General features: G+C 45.2%; 1 protein-coding gene across 1 annotated transcript in view; it reads left to right on the forward strand.

Annotated features, from left to right (window-relative positions):
- The first annotated feature begins 14,629 nt into the window (after nt 1-14,629).
- Nucleotides 14,630-20,820, forward strand: part of TFCP2L1 (transcription factor CP2 like 1) — a 31,053-nt gene continuing 24,862 nt past the window's right edge. The window contains exons 1-2 of the mRNA XM_068195418.1: nt 14,630-14,946; nt 19,120-19,271. Of these exons, the coding sequence (XP_068051519.1) occupies nt 14,885-14,946; nt 19,120-19,271 (214 nt within the window). The 5' untranslated portion in view covers nt 14,630-14,884. The remainder of the gene's footprint in view (nt 14,947-19,119; nt 19,272-20,820) is intronic.

Raw genomic sequence — 20,820 nt, forward strand, 5'->3', positions numbered from 1 at the left:
CAGATGCTTTCCAAGGCTGCTGACTCACTGAAATGCAAATGTTCTCCCAAAAAATGCTGAGTTTGATAAAATTACTAAGGGATCCTGCTGTCTTCCCTGACAGCTTGGCTCCCTGCCCTGCATTTGGAGTAGCTGCTGGGAGGGAGATTAGTCTTGGCAGCCAAAGAAATGTGATGCTCAGGGCTCCCAGGATGATGGCTCTGCTGAGGCTCTGGACAGGCTGTGCCAAGCCAGGGCACCCTGGTGGCATCTTCAGCCTCATGTCCCCCAGCACTCTGCCTTGCAGCTGCCCCTGGTGCTTCTTGGGCCATGGGGTGTCCTCCATGGAACATGTCTGGTTTCAGACACCAAACCAACCTTTTTTCCTCACACATTTTGCACTCTACCTGCAGCCCAGCACCTCTTCCCCTGGGAGGATGGAGAATGCCCAGCCGGTGTGACAGTGGTAGGAATTTAGTCCCTCCCTTTCTAAAGACTAGCTCTTCTGGCCAACAATAAGAAATAAGTGGTGTGACAGTGGTAGGAATTTAGTCCCTCCCTTTCTAAAGACCAGCTCTTCTGGCCAACAATAAGAAATAAGTGGAGGTGAGTATTTGCCTTATTGAGCCAACCCAAGTAAGCAGAAAGCTCCAGTTGCTTTTGCATTCCACTGATGATGGAGAAGCACCTCCAGTGTGACCCAGTTTTGCTCCCAGCAGCATCAGCCTGAACTGTACTCATCTGAGCCCTCACAGGCTCCCCAGAGGTGGGGCCCTCACCCTCTTCCTCACTCAGCTGTGCCCTCTTAGCTGTCATGGGTTCTCCCCACGAAGCCCTGAAAGGGCTCCTTTTGCTGTTCACTACTTCCCACCACTTCTTGCTGCAGCTCCCTATTTTATACCGGGCTGTAGAATGGTGCCTGCTAAAGGATCATGGTGGGATCGATCTCTGAAAATTTAATGCAGCTTTTAAGAAGTCCCTGGAGGTTTTCCTTTCCAATGAGCTTCTTCATCATGCTGGTAAGCCAAAACTGCTCCTGTCAGCTGGAGGCTGGGAGCCAGGAGGTGGTATCCTTAACTTCTGCTGCTGAGAGGAGCCTGTGTCCTACCCTTGGCTGTTCCTGGGTGGTCAGCCATAGGTGACAGATCCAGGGTTTCCTCTGGGACAAACCCTTGCTGGTGGGAGGTGGAGACAGGACAGCCCTTTTCATTCTGAGCTAGAAGCTGATATCCAGCCTGCTCCAAAATAATACTTGGAGTGACTGGGAGTGCTGCAGAGGCAACCTTGAAAGTGATCTTGGCTTAATCTATGATACCTCTGCAACCAGGGCAGAGGGCCTTGGCTCTCTAGGAAGTCGCCTGAGAGCCATCAGGGTCACTGTGGGAAGGGATGCAAGCTTCACTGCAACAGGCTTCAAAAAGCCAAATCCCTGTGAGTTGCCCACCTCGTGCCATGCAGCATGGGAGCCAGAGGCCCCTCGTATCCCTCTGGGATATGTCCCCAGCTTGGAGCACTCCCTGGAGGGCAGCACTGCTAGGATGTGGCAATGTCCTCTCAGCAGCGTTTTCCCCTGCAGTCATTACCAGCATGCGTATTCTCGCTGTTTTGGCTTTTGGCAATCACCGTGTTTTGGGAAAGCACTAAACATTAACTTAGATTTGTACTTAATAACTTGGTGGTGTGTTTGGAACTCAGTGCAGAGGGAGGGGATACCCTCAAGCCCCTTCTCCTGGCCTTGCCAAAGGTTTAGGGATGTCAAAGCAAAAGAGTCACTCAGTGCACACCATCATTCACTGAGCACACACCGATGCTTGGCTGACAGCATAGTCAAGTATCCACCAAGTCTTGTTTCCATCCACCAAAAATCTTTGATTTCCACGATTATCACAACTAGGAGGACCTCAGTGATTTGAAAGCAGGGTGAATAACCTTCTCAGCAGAAATCAAAGCCCTGGAGGGGACCGGTATGTACAGGAATGGCATTAACAACTAATCCCCTCTAATCCAAGATGACATCCTTATCACATGAGGGCATAAAATGTAATTAGACTTATATAGTGCTATCTCCAGAGCACTAAGAAAATATTAACTAATCCATCTTCCCAGTGCTCCTGTGGTGACAGCCCAGTTGCCCTGGATGTCCAGGTGGTGAAATAGAGGCATGGGATGCTGCACTAACAGGGTCCCTTTCAGGAGAAAGCCTTGCAAACAGTGCATCCAGGAAAAAAAAAAATTGCAAAGCAATTTACAGCTACTGGGAGATCTTTTGGGGAGATGGGGCACATCTTCCTTCAATGCTCCTGTTATCAAGGGGATGGTGAGTTTCTGCTTTTCTGCTGTTTCTCAGTGCTTCCAGATCCCTCCACAGCTATTACATATCTGCAGGGAGTTAAAACACATGTTCAGTCATGGACTTCCTCTATTGTTGAAACACATTCAAATTTTATCCAACCATCCCTTCAGCTCTGTGTTAGGGTTTGTTTTCTAACCTTATGTCCCAGGTTCCCCCCATCTCATGGATGCTGCAGAAGGCACCTTTGCCAGGGGGAGCCTCCCCTCCCCTTGGCCCTCCGAGGTTAACTGGCCCCGAGATGGGAAATGCAGCTGATGGTCCCTGCCCGTGTGGGGTGATGCCACTTGCCTTGGGACTAAAGCCAGCGTGCAGGCTTTGCACCCTGAACCGAGCACTGCCACCCCTTGGTGCCAAGGTACCTGGGAGTGGGCAGGGAGCTCTGCCTCAGCCCTACCTGCACCAGGCCTTTCAAGAGGCTAGTTTTTCCTTCAGGGCCTGATTCCCTCGGAGCTGCAGGACCATTTGCAGCAGCGGGGGATGTGATCCTCTTATCACTGTTGGTTAGCCTTGGGTGCTCTTGACAAAGAGCTGCTTGTGATGGAGGAAGACACTTAAAAACAGCCACCACATTTCTCAAGGCTTTGGGATAAGATTGTATTTCTTGGGCTGGCAATGCTCTTTAAAAGCAGTTGGATGCAACTGAGTGTGAAGTACAAATTCCTCAACCAGCCTCTAAAATCAAAAACACCCACAAAAAGGCCACTGGCTTTTGAAGGACAGAAAATTGAATAGGTCCCTCTTTGGTGATGATGTTCCCTTGACTTGAGGACATCGCCCTTGAAGCTCTGTGCCAACACACATTTACCAGAGGGCCTGGAAAGAGCTGTGTAGTGCAGGGTGAGGAGAGACAGTCTGTGTCCTTCAGGTACTCCCCAGCTCTGGGTCTTCTCTTCCTACTGAGAGATGCTCCCACACCCTTCAGGAACCAGTCAGTGAATGTTGTGTTTTATTTTCCCCGGGGTTATTGCGACTGAATGAAACAAAACAGTGAAGGTTAGGACTCATGGGTTTGTTTGCTTTATTAATAAGGTTCCAGACTTTCTGGAATTGAAAAGAAGATGCTGTATGCAGAAAATGTCACCAAACTTTGTCAGGAGGGAAGGAATGCCATCAAGGCAGGAAGATGTGGAAGTGGTTAATGGAAAGCTGTTTAGACACTGGTCTCTTTGGAGCTGAGACCATGCTGTACCCTCAGTGGTATTCATACCTCTTTAGGCTGAGAGCAGAATCCACCCCCAGCCCTCCCTTGGCTTCTTCCCTGCTCCCCACACTGTGCTGGCACCACTGCTCCACACTGGGACTCAGATCCAGGGACTGATCCATTTGAGAAGCAAACTGAAGACCAAAAAAAGGCATTTTTTTCTCTCCTGAAGAAAGAACAATTCCCAGAGGAAGCTGCTCTCCTCCTGGTACTGCTGGTACAGGTGAGGGAAGAGGTACAGTGTGTCTTGCAGTGCATGGGTGCATGGGTGGAAGTGCATGGGGAGGCAGTGCAGCTCTCAGGGCAGGGCTATGTCACCCCAGAACCCGCTAGGGACACCTCAGTTGCTGAGAAGTGGGTGCCACAGCAGGTTTCTGCCTGCTGAGGAGCTTCTGCTGACTCTGTTTAGGGTGGCAAAAAATCTCTATGCTAAGCGGTTGCCTTCAAACCATGATGCAGTTAAAACCCACAAATGTCCAAATGTTAGCATGCTCTAGAGTAGGGAGCAATCTTTGCCCTTTTAGAAAGCTCACCTGACACTTCTTTTCTAGCTTTATAGTGCTGCCAGTGAACTGCTGGAACATGCATGACTTGGCCAATGTGTCCTCTAAAAGCCATTGACAATGTTCCCTTTCCTTGCCCGAGGGCCCCTGGCTCCAGAGTGGAAGGGTTTCCTCCCTCTGCTTCTGGAGCTCAGGCTGCCCAGATTAAATCATGTATTGAAAAATTCCATAGCAGCTTCCGACCTCAATGAATAGCATATTCAAGGCCACTGGAAGGCTCTTGCATTTGTGTAGTTCAATGATTTTCAACCATTATTTTTATTTCCAGTAGAGATGGGAATCCCCCAAAAGTCACATCTATAGCCAGCTGGCCTGTGAAGAGCAATCACATTCCACTGGAAAGGAAATGACACAAGGAGCAACCTGGGCCCTTGCAGGGTCTCTGGGTCACCGGTTGAAGCCTGCTGCATCATGACCCCCTCGTCCAGGAGGAGCCATGGGATTGCATCTGCAGTTGCTGGCTTCTAAATCCTCACAGGTGAGGGGCTGCAGAGGAAAACTCCTCCGGTGACATTTCTCCATGCCCAGCTGTGTTGGGCTGCACCTGGCAGAGATGCACCATCAGGCCAGATCCAGCAAACAAAGGGATGACCAACAGCAAAGGACAGCCCACAGGCTGAAACAGAGCCTCAGACCATCACAGGGGTGGCAGCAGGGGAAGAAGTTACCTTTTATAAAAGCACATTTCTTTTCACTCAAAGGTCATAGTCTGATTATTCCCAGCTCCCTGCTGCTGAGCTGGGATAACACTTGGTGTGCCACACACAGCCTCCACTAAGAGACATCTCCCCATAACATCATGTTCCTTACTGTTTGATTCCTAGATCTAGGCAATTAGCAAGCTGCTCAAGGAGGCCATCCCTCCCCTTTTGTAAATATTATCACAGTCTGGCTTTTTTTTCTGGAATTCCCCATGGATTCCCAGTTGTGCTGTACACTGCTGGCACCAATGGTTTGGACAGTTCTTCAATGCTGCTTATGTTTGGATTGCTGGATTAAAACCTTGTAAGTTTACTCACTGCTACGGTGAGAAGAGGCCAAACAAAAAACCTGCAGGAAGAGGAACTTCAGAATAATGTATTTTATGCTTTTGAAGGAAAAAAGTACAGGAGGCAGGTATAATGATAAAATCAAAATGCTAGTCACTTCAAATAAATGGGAACTATTGAAAACCAGCTATGATGATTAGATATAAATCTGACTGCTTGACACCACTAAGTAGATGATTTCACTTTGGGTTTATTCTATTTATTTATCATAAAAATAACGCTCCCATCTCACCATTAATAATCTCCATGACTGCTACTGCTCACACTAGGTGTTATGAGCTGGACATTGCTGGATGCACTCAGCTTCCCTTTCAGTGTTACCACCTCGCTACTGTTTGTGTCAAGAAAAGACCCTTCCCAAGAGATGTTTATAAATTGTGACCAGGTTTCTTATCCTTGTTTTGATAAATGAAAGCAGATGTTTGGAAGGATTCATCTGATTCATCAGTGTTTACAGCAATGGGATCACACTGGCACAATCCAGGGAGTTCAGGATGCTTTGCACCCTATACCAAACAAATATTTATAAAAAGTCAAATAAGGAAGGCAGAGCTACACTGAAACTACTACAACCTTAGCCTATTTCACACTAGTATTTATATTTTTTACATCTTCAGTCTATCTACAATAATCTCTCTTCAAGCCCACAAATTTATTTTATAATGGGCAACATGTATCTATAGCACAAGACTCTTGATTGAATTATTCTGTAGCAATACTGTTATTTAGCCGATGCCTTATAAACAGACATGTCAGGAGTGGTCATTCCATTCCCTGCTCAGGGTCAGCTAAGAGCAAATCCACGTTGAACTTCAGTGTCAGAGGAACTCATGTCCTGAGATGAACCAGCAAAACTCTTCTATGGACAGAGTAAGGTTGCATTTATATGAACACATGCAGAGGTTGGGTAGTAACTTTGTGCCATCCTGGTTCTAGAGAGGGGAATGAAGATGGTTTCTGTGTTAGACTTTTTAATCTCAGTTAATTGATTGCAAATTCATCTGAGGCAGATAATGATTTAGAGAAGTTGATGGGATGTTTGTCTCAGGACATAATTATTTCTGTCATTCCTTCCTCAAGCTGAAACTAAATGTTGGTTAATTGGCACTGATTGATTAAAGTAGAACAATAGAAAAAATTTCTTCTGAAAGTCTGTGCTTGTCTTTGCTATGAAATACGGGAGTGCTTCTAGCCTGAGACAAAATCCTACTGAAGACAGCAGTTTTTGCTCGGTACAGTGAGCTTTAATTATATCCTTGGTGTTTGTTGTCTCTTTAGTCCAACTGCTGTTGGACAGTCAGACCTAGAGGAGGCAAGAAATGGGTCATTTTTGTCATGCTGTAGCCAGCAGTACCGAATATTGTGCATCTGAACTGCTGCAGACCTCCCCCAACTACATCATGGGAAAAGATGAAGTAATGGCCCCCAGGAGGGCTGTGCAGTGAGGTTAGTTATTACACTATGAAAACAAACCCACAAGCCTTCTTTTGCAAGTGCAGGTGCAGCAGTTTTGTGCTTTGGTCACTGGGATTGTCTTATTTGAGGGTATTCATTCAAATAGTCTGTTTGTACTCAGATGCTATCCCATTCCTTTCTGGGAAGTCTTTACCCACAGCACAAGAGTACCTCAGTGGGCAGATGATTTGTGTATTAGAGACTTGAAATTGGTGATTTCAAGTCTCAAAAAATTGGAAACTACAGTATCTTAAACCATTGCCCTGGGTTGTGTGGGAAGGTGATGAAATTGTCATATTTCTATTGGTTCCACTCAGGTCATTTTAAAGTTATATCAATGTGCCTACTGTTATGTGGAAAATAAAGTCTCTAGGTTAGATATTAGGATATCAGGAAAAGGTTCTTCCCCTAGAAGGTGATTGGACACTGGAACAGGCTTCCCAGGGAAGTGGTCACAACACTGAGCCTGCCAGAGCTCAAGAAGTGTTTGGACAATGTCCTCAGGCACACGGTGTGATTCTTGGGATGTCCTCTGTAGGAACAGGAGCTACACTCGATGATCCTTGTGCATCCCTTCCAACTCAGGATATTCTCTGTTTCTGCGATTCTTCTTCCACATGCACATTTTTGACATTCCTGTAACTCCACTACTTTTTGTCAAACAATTCTTAAGTTTATCCCTGGATGCATATGAAGAAAGTGAAATTACAGACTTCAGTACTGCACGTCCCACCTTGTAAGAGATGGCTTCTCCCTGGTCCTACTGTATGGCTGCTAAGGAGAGCTAGACTGAGCCTCATCACCCTGGGATTTATTCACACACCCACCACTGTCTTGGTGATGTCAGTTTGCCCTTAAGCTTCCTGCAATGTGAGATGACTTGGTCATTACGTAATGGTGATGGGATATTTGCATGTGTAACGCGCATCCACACTCTGTCCCATCATATGAAGTTAATACAAATGTATTAAGTCGTCAATACAAATGTGTTAACTTGCCCCACAGGACTTGCAGAGACAAGAGATGGCACCTTGTATAAGCTGGAAATCTGGGATATCCTGGGGGAGAAAGAAATATTGAGGAAATAAATGCATTTGTAACTAGCAGTAGAGGTCAGTCTCCACTCACCTCACCTTACCTTACCTCGTAGGGAACTTGGGAGGCTTCATCGTTTGACTCGGGAATTGCTCTGCAAACACAATAAAAAAGAGTCTTAGAATTTGTTTATAAAAATTAAGGGAGTAACGTGTTATTAGAATAATTGTACAAATTACTGTCATTGCAAAATTGCTTTTATGTACAAATATTCCAGTTGGGAATAATTACAGTCAGACTACATGTAGCTAATAAAAGAAAACCACACTCCCTTTTCCAGTCTATCTTCTTAGTTATGAATTTGTTGTGTGAATCATCTAACTAGAGCATTTCTATAAAAAAAACCTCATTTGATGGAAGCTTTACTTTGAAGCTAAGAAAAAATATTATTATAATAATAATTATAATAATTGCCAATGTATTCTTGTATTTTGAGTTTTTAAACATAGGGTTTGTGAAGGATTATGATCTTGTAAGTTGTGATTCTGCTGGGGTACTAAGCATTCTCTGAGGGACTATTGAAAGGTGTTTTGAGTACATGAAGCATCTTTAATTGTTTTCCTCTTAAGGAATTTAAAATGTCTCTAAAGTGTTTCAGGGGAAATGAGAGACTATAATGTATTTCATACTTAGTGCTGTCCTGCTACAGATAAATTCCCTGGGGTGGAGCATTTGAGTACTTTCTACGTGCTCAACTGTGTCTAGTAATTATCCTGGAATTATTTCATGTCTGAAGAGTTTACATTGGAGAGGATGTGGCTACTTGACACTGTTACTTTGCCAGCTCCAGATTATAATAAAGCCTTTCCTCTAGAGTTAAAAATAACCACTTTTCAGCTGGCTTTTGCACAGAAGTCTCACTGGGGCAGGACAGCACATGTAGTAGAGCAGCATGCAGACCTTTTACCATGAGTCTCTTCAGGAAGTAGGAAGCTGTGGACATCCCACATGTGCTAGGGCATTACACATTTGGTAAAGACCTGGACATCGCCTTGAGCAGGAAGGGGATTATGGAGCATGTACACTAAAACCTGGGTCAGAATCATAGTACCCCTTGCAGGATTTCATAGACTTGTTGAAATGTTGGTGGGAAGTGACCTCTGAATGTCTCTAATCTGAACTCCACCTCAAAACAGGGCTGGAGCCTACACTGGACTGCATCAGCCATGGCTCTGCTGCTGTCGTCTTGAACACCTCCAAGGATGGAGATGCCACAGCCTGTCTGGTGGCCTGCTCCAGTCTTCTGGTGAAGAAGTTTTTGTTAATGCTCAGTCTAATCTCCAAGTGACAGCTTGTGGACATTGCCTTGATCACTGCTGCTAATGAGAAGTGCTTGACTTCGTCACCTTTTTTAATGCCTTTGTATAGTGGGCTGCTATTAGGACCTGTCTTGACCTCATCATCCTCAGACCCAGCAAGCCTAATGCCTTCAAGCTCTCCTCCCGGGAGAAGTGGTCTGTGCCCTGAGTGTTTCAGCAGTTCACCTGCTGGATCTGTCCAAATTCTCCACCTTGAACAGGAGGCTCAATACAGGTGCAGTTCCACCAGCACCAAGGAGAAGGGGCGATAGCTTTCCTTGATCTCATCCATTACGGGGAAAGGTTTGCCTCATTTGTGGCAAGGGGGAACTGTTGTTTTGTACTTAATCGTTCAACAACACTTGGGTCCTCCTCATTAGGGCTGCTCTGCAGTCAGCTAGTTCCCAGCCTGAACTGATGCTTGGGGTTACTCCAGCATGGTTCAGTGCTTTGCATGGCTCTGCAAAACTCAGTGAGGATTCTCATGGCCTCAAGTTTCCCAAGGTCCTGCTGATCAAAGCACAGGTGCTCAGTATGCCAACCACCCCACCCAGTTTGGCAGTGCCTGCAAATCTCCAGAGGGAGTCTTCTGCCTCTTGTTCAGGCTTTTAGGACTCCCTTTCCATGAGCAGAGAGGACACAGCCTTGGTCTGTGGGATCTATGGACTAGACATCTTCTGGCAACTCTTCTGCTTTCCCACACCCACCCTTGGCAAAGCTGGCTGAAGCAGACAGTTCCTGCTGCAGCCTGGCTCCTGGCCTCTCCTCTCCATGCAACCTCTCCCTGCTGACACCAGTGTTTGGGGCAGGGTGGCAGACCAGGCTGGTGGGCGGATGTGGGATACACTCAGCCATCACAGATATTTTTGGCCCAGCTACAATTTTTCAGCTATGAAGCGAAGCTTCCTCAGGCAGCAGAGCTGTGAGCAGAGCTGGGCTGTTGTCAGCTCTGAGTGACAATGCTTCACCTCCTGCCACTGCTCCCCCCAAAGCCCCAGGCAGTGACAGTCTCCCCTGCCCTGCCACCCTGGTGTGTGAGGGTGTGATGTATTCATGCTGCTCCAGCCAGGACAGGAGTGCAGCATAGACGGTGACCTCGGGCAGAGGAACCATAACTAACCCCCAGCCATGTTCTGGGCACAGCTGTTTGCAGTCAGTGTCTGCTGCTGGCCAAAAAGTACACTTTATTTTTCTGCTGTTTTTTTTTTTTTTTCCCTAAGTCATGTGCTGCTTTCCTACTTTTGCTGTTTGCTCTGGAGGTCTACGTTGCAGCAATGTAAACACGGCTACTGTGTGTCCCCACGATTGCAGTCTGTAGCTCACAATGAGACAGCCAATGCCAATAGATGTATAATGAGCATTTAAAAAACACTTATTTTGTCATCCAATCATCCATCTTCCTCATTGTGTAAATATTTTTTTGTTTCCACAACAAAATTACTTTAAAAGAAATGTTCACCAGGAAGAAAAAAAAAATTGATTCTGGTGATAAAATCAGGACAGTCAAAATGATTAATATGACACTGGGGAGAGCTTGCAAATGAGGCTTAATTTCTGTGGCAAAAAGACCTCGTGGATACATCAGTGCTATGTTGTGCCTGGAAATTTAGTGGCAGCTGGAAATTTGATGGTGACCTCTGATAAGTAAGAAAATGGTAAGGGTTTTAATGAATGACTTGAATAAGAAAATAAGCCAGTCTGTGTGGTATTCTTCCTGATATTTGTTTTGCTATTAAGTTCAGTTAATGTGGTTCTCATTGTGTCAGGATGATTGTGTTGACAGCACATCACAACATATGAGCATCGGGGCATTTTGACTGTCAGGGAAGGGGACACATCGCTCCAAGCTCACGAGGTAGAGCAGAGAGGTGACTTTAATAAGATGGCTTTTGGAAGCCTTTGGCAGGAGACGTCAGAGATTGTAAAGATAGAAAGAGTCCTGGTGAGCTTCTTTGCTCTCCTCTGTCAAACTGGCCACAGGACCTAAATGAATCCCTTTCTGTTCAACTTTTTAAAATTTTTTTTTTGGGTGAAAAAAATTAGTTTGTAATTATATTTAGAAAATAGGGATGGCGGGAGATGCCTTTAACCACAAAGTTTGGGAAAGTTATACTCACGGTTGATTACATTCACTGCAGTCTGTTCTCAGCCTCACTTTATTAACTTGCAGTGTTTATTCTGTGGCTCTTGTATCTTTGTTTTGAGGTTCAGGAGCATATTTTATGAAATGTTGATTTTCCATGTGAGTATTTATAAACTATGTTTGAGTCACCTGTTAATCTTCCTCTTGTAAAACCAAAATAAGCTCTGTTTCTGTCAGTATAATGCACACTTTCAAGACCTTGTTCATTCTCAGTTTTTCCAGTTCAGTGTCCTTCTTCTTGGCTGTAACACCACAACTACATTCATACTCCTGGTGGTAGCCACTGCCCAGAGCTTCTGTTCAGTAGAGGGCAATGGGAACACATCTAGGCTGGTTTCCATCTGAAAAGTGGACCAGCATGGAATAGATGAGGAGACCTTGAGGGTCAGTGGGCTACCTGTGAAAGCCTGTACTTGCAACTGGAAGCAGTCCCAAGTCCTGTCAAAGGTAAAGCAATGTATTTCTGAATTTAAAAGAATAAGGGCTGTGTAAAAGCTGTTCCTTTCTTCATTCATTAAACCTCAGGTTTGCAGTCCTTTCTATTTTCTGGTGCCTTCAGTATTTTCCAGGGAAAGTTGAGCAAATTTAGCCAGTCATAGCCAGTCACATTTCTTGGTTATATTGCAGAGCTTCATTCAATGTAACTCCTGAATGAAACTCCCCCAAGGATCCCCAAGACAAAGGCTGGAAACCTGTGAGCTAAAATATACAGAAAAGCAACACAAAAGGCACATCCTGACTATTTTTCGTAAGAGCATATTCAGTGCTTGGGTGACCATCTCAGTAAGTCTCTGCAGCTCATTTCAGATCCCTGCAGTTCATCCAGATTCTATGGTCTGTGCATCAGGACGGAGGTGGAGTAATCCCTGAATACCTGGCTGTTTTTGGGAGCTCTTTGGTACAGTATAATGTTCACCCTTGATCCTTTATCTGGGGCTTTGTGAACACAAAATTGCTAAACTGATATAGAACATCCTGTTAGACTTCCCAGATGTTTGTGATGGAAGTCATAAAGGTATAGAGATGTTCTGTTTATTTCCAGTTTCATGCAAGTTAAGTGTTTCACTTCTTTTACAGATCTGTAGCCATCTCTACAGTGTTATAAGCTCACATCCATTTAGACCCTTGGCTAATGGGAACATTGTTTTTCCAGAGCAGAAAGGGAACTGAATATGTGACTGCATCTCACTCACTTCACTGCAAATTCCGCTAGTTTGGTTCCAGGTGCTGAGAAACTGATCAAAACCTCTTGACTCTCTAGTGAAGCAGATGAAAGATGTTTCCCACTCAGTGCTTAGCTAAAGGGATTGCAATGAACAGTGAAGCAGCAGAATGAACTTTTGGACTGAACTCACTGGCACACTACTTGGGTTTCCAGGTACAAACATCCAAAGGAAAAGACACTTTTTTTTAAAAATACCCTTTTTCAACACAAAAAGTATCCCAAGGTCCCTTCATAGCATTATCTCAAGTACAAAAATCCATCAAACAAAATAGTCAATCAATCCCTTTTAATCATATGATCAAAGTATTTTACCATGGTAAATTGAACAAGCATCTAAAATGAGAGATGAAAAGCAATCAGCATAGGAAAGAAATTACTTTAATCTGGGAGGAAGTAGGAGAGTAAAGGGAAGTTTGGATGACAAAGCCATGGTGGAGAAGACTTCTTCACCAAGGGGTTGTGTTAAGATAAGAGGAAGAGCAGATGCTGGGAGCCCCAGAGAGGAGCAGAGGATGATTTGGCCTCTGTGATGTGGTGGGTTCTGAAGGCCAGGAGAAGCTATTTGATGTTGTGGTACAAACTTCTGCACTGGGGGACGAGCAACAGTTAGACCATAAAATGGCTGAGATTTCTTTCAGGAGAGGTAGACAAGGAAAAAAGAAGTCTTTTTCTTCATCAGATTTGGCTTAGAAAGGAATAGGAAGGACAGGAATGTTTGGAAGACAGAGCTGCTGCCAGAGTCTCTGTAAAATTGATTAGTAGATTTCACCTTATTTTCTACATTCATCAACAGGCTAGAGAGGAAATGAGTGAGATTATTTTAAAGGAATTTTCACTCCAACATATGTACTTTCTAGAAGTATAGTAAAGAAAATATATCACACCAGACTTGATGGGATCCTTGTTTCATACAGTGTGGCAATTTACTTTTACATTGGACTTCATATTTCCCCAGAAGGTGCAGTGAACTACTTAAACTGTGGAAGGATATTTACTATTTAGAGAAGTCCTTGGACGGCTCTGCAAACTTTGCCTTGTTTCTCTGTCCAAGAGCTATATATAGTCTTTGCTTAATCAAGGTCTCAGATGTTGTGTGAGCAGAGCTAAATATTTTCGAGAGTATAAAAAAGATAACTCCAGCCATTTTGCTTTGCTAGAGCCAGTGTTTGTCTGTGTAGTTAGTGAGGATACCATAAAGGGACATAGATTTGTGCAATTTCTTACTCTGAAATTAACAGAGACAAGCAGATATAAGCAATGCATCCTAAAAATTTTTAGACTCATAGCATCTCTGTAAAGCTGCTTAGTTACCTCTCAGGCTGCCTTGTTCTTTACCTAAAGATACAAAACCCCAATGCCTATAGTTATATTGCATCTGACTCTATTGGGCTTGACCTAACTATGATCTATAAATGCTATGACAATAGCAGTATTCTATAATCATGGCAGAATAGAAAATTCATCTGTCTCAAAAAACTCATCTGACGGTGAAATCTGACAGTCAATGCTGACAAGTACCCTGAGTAAAGTGGCCTTTTTTCAGCTGAAATTTGACCAGGAGCCTCAGGGATAGGAAGCCTTCTCCTGAAGAACTGACTGAAAGATGTTTAATGATTCAGAGTAACTAAGGATCCGTTTCAATTTCTGCTGGTGGACAGACAGTATGAAATGACTAAACAGGGAGTCCCTCTACCCTTTTGTTCCCTCCCCCCTCCAAACTATCAGACCAGAGAATGACTGGTGGGACATGAAAGTGCCCTGAGAGCACGAAGTTAGGAAAATGACAGCTATGGGCAGCTTTGTGGGTGAGGGTCAGGATCTGCAATCTGAAATGGAAAAGAAACAGATTTCTCCGTACTGTGGTGGGGTTGAGATAGAAAGGACAGGAGGGTTTCAATGGGCGAGGGGTGAGTTTAGTTTCTGACACCATTCTCCTCTTCATCCACCTCCTCTAGCTCTCTCAGTTGGAAAATACCCCCTAACACAAAGGGGGTTAACATGAGGCACAGCGGGGAGAAAGAGACAGCACGGAGCTAAAGCCATCAGCTGTGCTTCATTTAAAGAAAACAGGGACCTCCGAGGAACCCGAGCAGGACTTTCACACTGGTGTAGGGTGGAGCGGCTCGGTTTTGATCACAGCTCGGAGGCCAGGCTGCTCCCCCAGCACAGCCGGGGATCGCCCTGGGCCGCCCCGCGGTTGCCGTGCCCGCCCCCCTGCCCCCCCACGACCCCTCACCGCCGGCTCCGCGCCAGGCCCGTCCCTCGGGGCCGGCGCTCCGCCCCGGGGCTGCGCGGCCCGTGCCCGCCGGGGGCCGGGGCTGGCGCTGGGGCGGGCCGGGGGAGGGCTCGCCCGGCTGCGGCGCCCCGGCCCGGCCAACCCGCGCCCGCCGGGGCTGAGCCATAAAAGCGCCGGGAGCCGGCCGGGCCGCGGCTCGTGTTGGCGGCAGCCGTGCCGGGCACCCGTGGAGTGGGCAGCGCGGCCGCCGCTCCGTAGCGCAGGGACCGCCGCCGGCCGCCCCCAAGATGCTGTTTTGGCACACGCAGCCGGAGCATTACAACCAGCACTCGACCGGCAGCTACCTGCGGTGAGTCCGGGCGGCAGCAGCCCTGGCACGGGGTGGATGGTCGGTCGGGTGCCCCCGTCCCCCGGCCGCCTGCCCGCCGGCTTCCCTCCCGGTGCCCCGCCGCGCCGCTCTCTCTGTCTGAGACACCGCTTTCCTTTTTTGCTTTCCGTTTTTCCTTCTTTATTTATTTTAGCGCCTAGTTAGGCATCTCTGTGCAGCGTCGCTTTTTTGCTTGTGCCGGGTTCCTTCGCTCGGGCTGGGGTAGCGCAGCTCCAAGGCAGGAGGTGCGGCAGCGGCGGAGCGCTGTCAGAGGTCTGAGGAAAACGCCTGTTGGCAAATTGAGAAGGCACCCAGTTTTCTGGGGATGGGATTTCTTTCTCTGCGTTTTAGGACGATGTGTGAAAAGCGCAGAATTTCACTTTCTGAACTTGCCTAAACCAGCTTTTTCCTGCCTCCGCACAGTTGCGTTCAATTAAATGTGCCTAATTTAAGTACAAGGGCTGCTAAACAATAGTCTGTGACATGTGTAGCGCAAACCCGTGTTTCCTCCCTCCAAAAGATGTCAAAGCAGGCAACTTTGGGAGTTCCCTTTTTGCTGGGTGCTTGTGAATTATTTCCTTTCTGAAGATGTAAAGCTCAGCCGTCAGCTGGTGGCGATTGCTGGAGTGGGATTTTGCTGAATTGTGGCAGTGGAGAACCTGGCTGTGGCCCAAGAACCCTGACTTTCAAATGAACCCCCAAATAACCACTCTTGAGAAAACATTGAGTTTGTCTGGGGAAGCACTTTGAATGCAGATAATACTTCTCTCAAGGAGACATGCTATCTTCACTATTCCTGCTGCCTATCAGTGTACTTGCAAAGGAATTTTATTTTGGACTAAATAATAATCTCCCATTATCAAATGATACAATATTGGGAGATCTTTGCCTTCTGGCAGCTTTTCTGCTTCTTCGTTCGAGATTCTTCATCTCCTCCTTCTATGTCAATAACTCAGTTTCACAACATGTATGTGGCAAAAGTCTTGTTCTCTCTTGCTTTGCACTTGCAAATCTGGTTAGTTTAGGACAGTGAAAATGGTACTAGCAGAGGACCATCAGCATATTCTCCATTAGTGTTTGCAGTGGTCAGGCTGCTGCATTAACTCCATGGATTTGTAGCAGGAGTGCTACAAGATCGTCAGGTCTAAGTCAGGCTTTACTTCACAATTTAAATTCAATTTAATTGGCCAGAAAACATATTAGCTCTTTTTTACTGGCTTGATGCTAGCTGGGGATAAAGGATATCTGTTCTGTCAGGAAGGCTGCTGGTATGGAGGTCACCTGTTGGTGTTTTAGGAACAAACTTCAGCTTTAGTGAGTATCTGCCTTTGTTAACATGGTGGGTTTGATCTGGGATTAAAATCCCTATAACCACTTTTATGGCAACAATGCCCTCAGGTGTTTCAGGGGAGGTTGGTTGAACAAAACCCTTGTTTCTTTATGTAGAGATGGCCAATTCTGGCCAATTCACTTGCCATGAGACTGTGTCAAGACATGCATTTCTAACAGGGGTGTTTTTCTGCTGAGCAATGCCTTTCTGAAGGCTTTCCATACCCTCTTGTAGTGACTGTACAAGAAACTGAAATAGTACAATATTTGAAGTTGCTGTAAGAAAACTGTGTAAGTTATATTTTGCAGAGATCGAGAGCTTTTTGTCTATTTGAGACATCCGTGTAAGTTCTGCTGTACCTCGGTGGTATTTGTAGCTGGAGCAAGATAATACTACAGAAAAATTCTTGCAAATTTCCATTCATTTTTTATGAAACACAGTATGTGTTTTACCCTCTGTTCTGTCAGCAGACTGAACTCTCAATTAACTTCCTCTCCTTCCAGGTATGCAAACTAATTGTTATTTAAGTCCAGAACTGTAAATCTTTAGCGTAAAGGTGAAAATGGGAGAGTTTTAAGGAGTTCGGTTTTTAATTTTTTTACTGCTGTAAAAGCCTCTTTTTCCCTCAACTTGATTTGCAGCTCTTGAGTGAAGAGTTGAATAAGTGTTGTGAAGGCTTATATACTTATAACTTAAAAATTCTTTTGACCTCATTCTAAGTTCCCAACACTTATAATAAGGTCGAATGCTTAAGAAGGTCTTGACCCAAAGCAGTTATACCACAGGCCATTAGTTTAAATGCTCTAGGAATAAAAATATTATTAACTTGTGTGGCTTTGTTAGAGCTTTAATATGGTGAAGCTTTCCAGAAACCAAGTCATGGATTCCTCCATGCTTGCAGAATTCAGCGATCAGACAGCTGTGCTGGCAGGTGTAGGGGTGCAAAGAACCTGATGTGAAATATGGTATTTAAATTTTGACTTCCCCTTGCCTAAATATTTCAACTGTTTCAGGTGACTGTATGTACAAATTCCTCACCCCTAACTGTGAAACCCAGGCCAGATTTTGTACACTGTTTCTGCTGAACTGCAGAAGTTCTCGGGCACTGGAGTTTTTGACCTGCTCTCATCTGTAAAGCCATAGGCATTCACAGAGCGTTGTGCAGAGCGGGTTAGGAGCAAATGTTGGCATCCTTAGGAGCAAATGTTGGCATCCAGGCTGAGTGAGATGACTGGAGCAGTATCAGATCCTGCATGTGTATGGAGCAATGCTATCTATTTCAGAAATCTACTGCAGGCATTTCTGTCACTTCATTGCTGTAGTAAATCATCGCTAAGGGAAAAAAAAAACCCTCTCTGTGGCAGCAGTTAGGCAAGAGCTGTGATTATGTCAGTAATGCCAGGAAGCAAATGGGGCTGGATGCCTTCGAGTGGCTGATAATATTGGGGGCGTGGGGTTGGAAGAGAGAATGGAAACAGAGATGGGTGTTTCTTTTCTTCTATCTGCTTCTGAAACGGCACAATTTGCTCTCTGGCATTGTTTTCCATTAAACGGGAGTAACTGTGTTTGAACCAGGCACTTGAGCAGTTTACTCTAAACTGCTGCACTGTTTCACTGATGACCTGGGTAACCTTCAAGGTTGTGAGTGCTATGAATGGATCATTAACCGAACAGGCAAGGAAAAAATTCTTAATACCCTTTCAGGGTTGCGTGCCTGTACATGCTGGATGGTATTTCTTAGAGCATTTTGTGTGTGGGGTTGTCAAAAGGAGCAGAACTGCAGCCTGTGTAAAGAGAATCTCAAGTCTTCACACACGTGGAAGAAATGGAGAAAAAGAATCACTCATTCTGAATTGTCACCGTGTTCAGTATAATCCTCCTAATTTAGAAGGCTATTAATGTTTTAAGTAGGTGGACACAATGATCAGCAGTGTTAGTGGCATAGGAAGGCTAATGTAGTTCTTCAGTATCAGACTGGCTGAGAAAAGGATGCTTATTCCTGGCTTCTTATTTTGTACTAATCAACTCATCATTTGTTGAGCTCTCAGCCTTGCTAATACCAGTTCTGCTTGGGGGATTAGTGTGGGTTGGGATCAGCCTGGGACTAAATCAGCAGGCAGGTCACTGTCAGCGTTTTGTAAAGAAGTGGGAGCTGGGGCTGTGTGCAGGTCCTAGAGAAGCTGCTCCCATGCACCTGTGTGTGCCTTTACAAAGGTAGCCCAGTGCTGACTTAAGAGCTGTGTGATTCCTTGGGACCAGGTTTACTAGAATGCAGGGAGATATTATGAATAAATTAATCTGGCTGTTCATGCCATCATTTACCTGAATATCTCCTTTGTGCACCAGAGCTGTGTCTACTTCTCACCCATAGCTGCTACTTGAAGACATTTTACTGATCTGACATTTGGCTATCAAAGTGTCTTTTCTTGCCTTTTTTTTTTTAAAGGTTTTTATCTGAGAACCTGAGAACTCTTTATCAAATATGTCCACAAGGACAAAGAATCTATTTTGATTTTTTTTTCCTCATCAAGAAGATTGCTTAACTGAAAAGTCAGTCTGATTTATTTCTTAAAAACTTGCATTAATTCTCAGACATACTCTGTTTTGCCAGGGCTATGTTCTTTTGTGTGCAGTGCTGATATCCTAGATGCAGAAGTTGCCTGGTTACTTTAAACAGGCCAAATTCTCCCTCTTTTAACCATTTTAACCAGGTGTTTCTCCAGAGACCACCCCCATTATCTCAGATAATGAGAACCTGATGCAGATTGAGGCCAGAATAATCCATAAACTTTTTTTTTTGACTGTGTATAACTTGTACATTGCAGAGATGTCCTTGCGCTGCCGATCTTCAAGCAGGAAGAGCCACAGCTGTCTCCTGAGAACGATGCCAAACTGCCACCCTTCCAGTACGTCCTCTGCACAGCCACCTCCCCCGCCGTGAAACTGCACGAAGAAACACTGACCTACCTCAACCAAGGTAGGGTCTGCAGTACACTGAAGGAGAGGATATTTCCTGGGAACAGTTCATGAGATTTGATCCCATACTTTGCCTTACAGGGAGGGCAGTAGGGTTGGAAAAGAGGGATAGAAGTGGGGAGGGGGGGGTGAAGGAAAGGAGGAATATTTAATTTTCTGCATTTAGATACCAGATTATCAACTATTTTAAAATAATGAAATACCACTGATTTAACTGTTGACTTAAGGCAGTTCCCTTTGGCAAAGTACTGGCTTGATCTCAGACAACTTAAGCTGCAGCCTCCTGCCTTCATCTCACAAGGCCAGACTGATGAAGTAGATTGGACTGGGTAGGGCTCTTACCACTGCAAGTCCTCCAGCACTGCTGGAGGGCATAGCCAGGGAATGATTTAGCAGGTATCCAAGGGCTGCTCTGAGGTCTGGGCAGAGTGACATCTTTCCAACAGGCTGGCTGGTGGCTCTGCTCAGTGCCTAACTTGACAAGTTGCAAGGGTTCAGTGCAGCAAAGTCTTCTGTAGCTGACCTCACAGAACAGTTCATACTCCTGGATAAACAGATTGTTTCTCTGTGTTCTTTTCTTTTCCCCCCCTTTGGCAGCATTTGTGCAGACACATCTGTGGTTGGTGTTTGGCTGTCACTTTGCAGGACCGCCTGTGCGTGGGTCTTGAGGGGATCAGACCTCTCAATGCACAGATTATGCTAAAACATATTTTCACTCAGTTTGTGCCAGGCTGTAAAAAAAGGGCCTAACAACAAGCTGAAGGCTGTCTGCCCTCTCACTGAGATCCTCTCCTGCCTCAGGATACTGCCGAATCTCTTTTAAGCTTCACGCACTGAGTGGGATGCTCACTTGGGTGCCTCCCTGGATAGGTCTCTCTTAATGCTGCTAGAAATCGGAGTCCTGACCTCCCTTGGACTCTGACCTCAGGTGCAGCTGGCTGCTGGATCTGTGTTGACAGCTGGTAGAGCCATAGAGCCCCCACAGAAAGATCAGTGACATACTGCAGGCTCTACCCAAGGACCCAGGTATTTCTGTCATGTAAGCTGGCACTGTTCTGTCTCTCAGGATTAAAAGATGCTTGGGATATGTGACTGTGTCATCTCAGTTTATTAATCTAAACACAGCAGATCCCAGGAGGTTATAATGGGGCATATCAATTGTGAGATTGAGATGAGTCTTCCTATGAAACACAATTCTTTCCTGTATTGGAATAAAGGATTTTTTTTTTTTTAATGAAAATGTGTTGACAGCCAAGTATTTTAGCATACTTGAAGCAGTGCCTACTTTTTTTTACCTTGGCAGGGACAAAGTTAGACAACTCTTAATACAATACCATGAGACTTTTAAAACACTGTATGACTGGAGCAGTCCATGTTTTCCTTTGCAAAGTAAGATTGTTACTGCCTTTTAGATGGACTGCATTGTGTTAGGCTTTGTCCTGCTTACTATTGCAAGGAGTTGTCTACTGCTACATCTTGACACTGCTTCCTGTTTCATTGTCATTTCTTGAATATCATCTATCTTTCATCCCCCAAGGTGGGATGTGTCT

This window comes from Anomalospiza imberbis, chromosome 7 (genome assembly GCF_031753505.1).
Source record: "Anomalospiza imberbis isolate Cuckoo-Finch-1a 21T00152 chromosome 7, ASM3175350v1, whole genome shotgun sequence".
NCBI classification, from domain to species: domain Eukaryota; kingdom Metazoa; phylum Chordata; class Aves; order Passeriformes; family Viduidae; genus Anomalospiza; species Anomalospiza imberbis.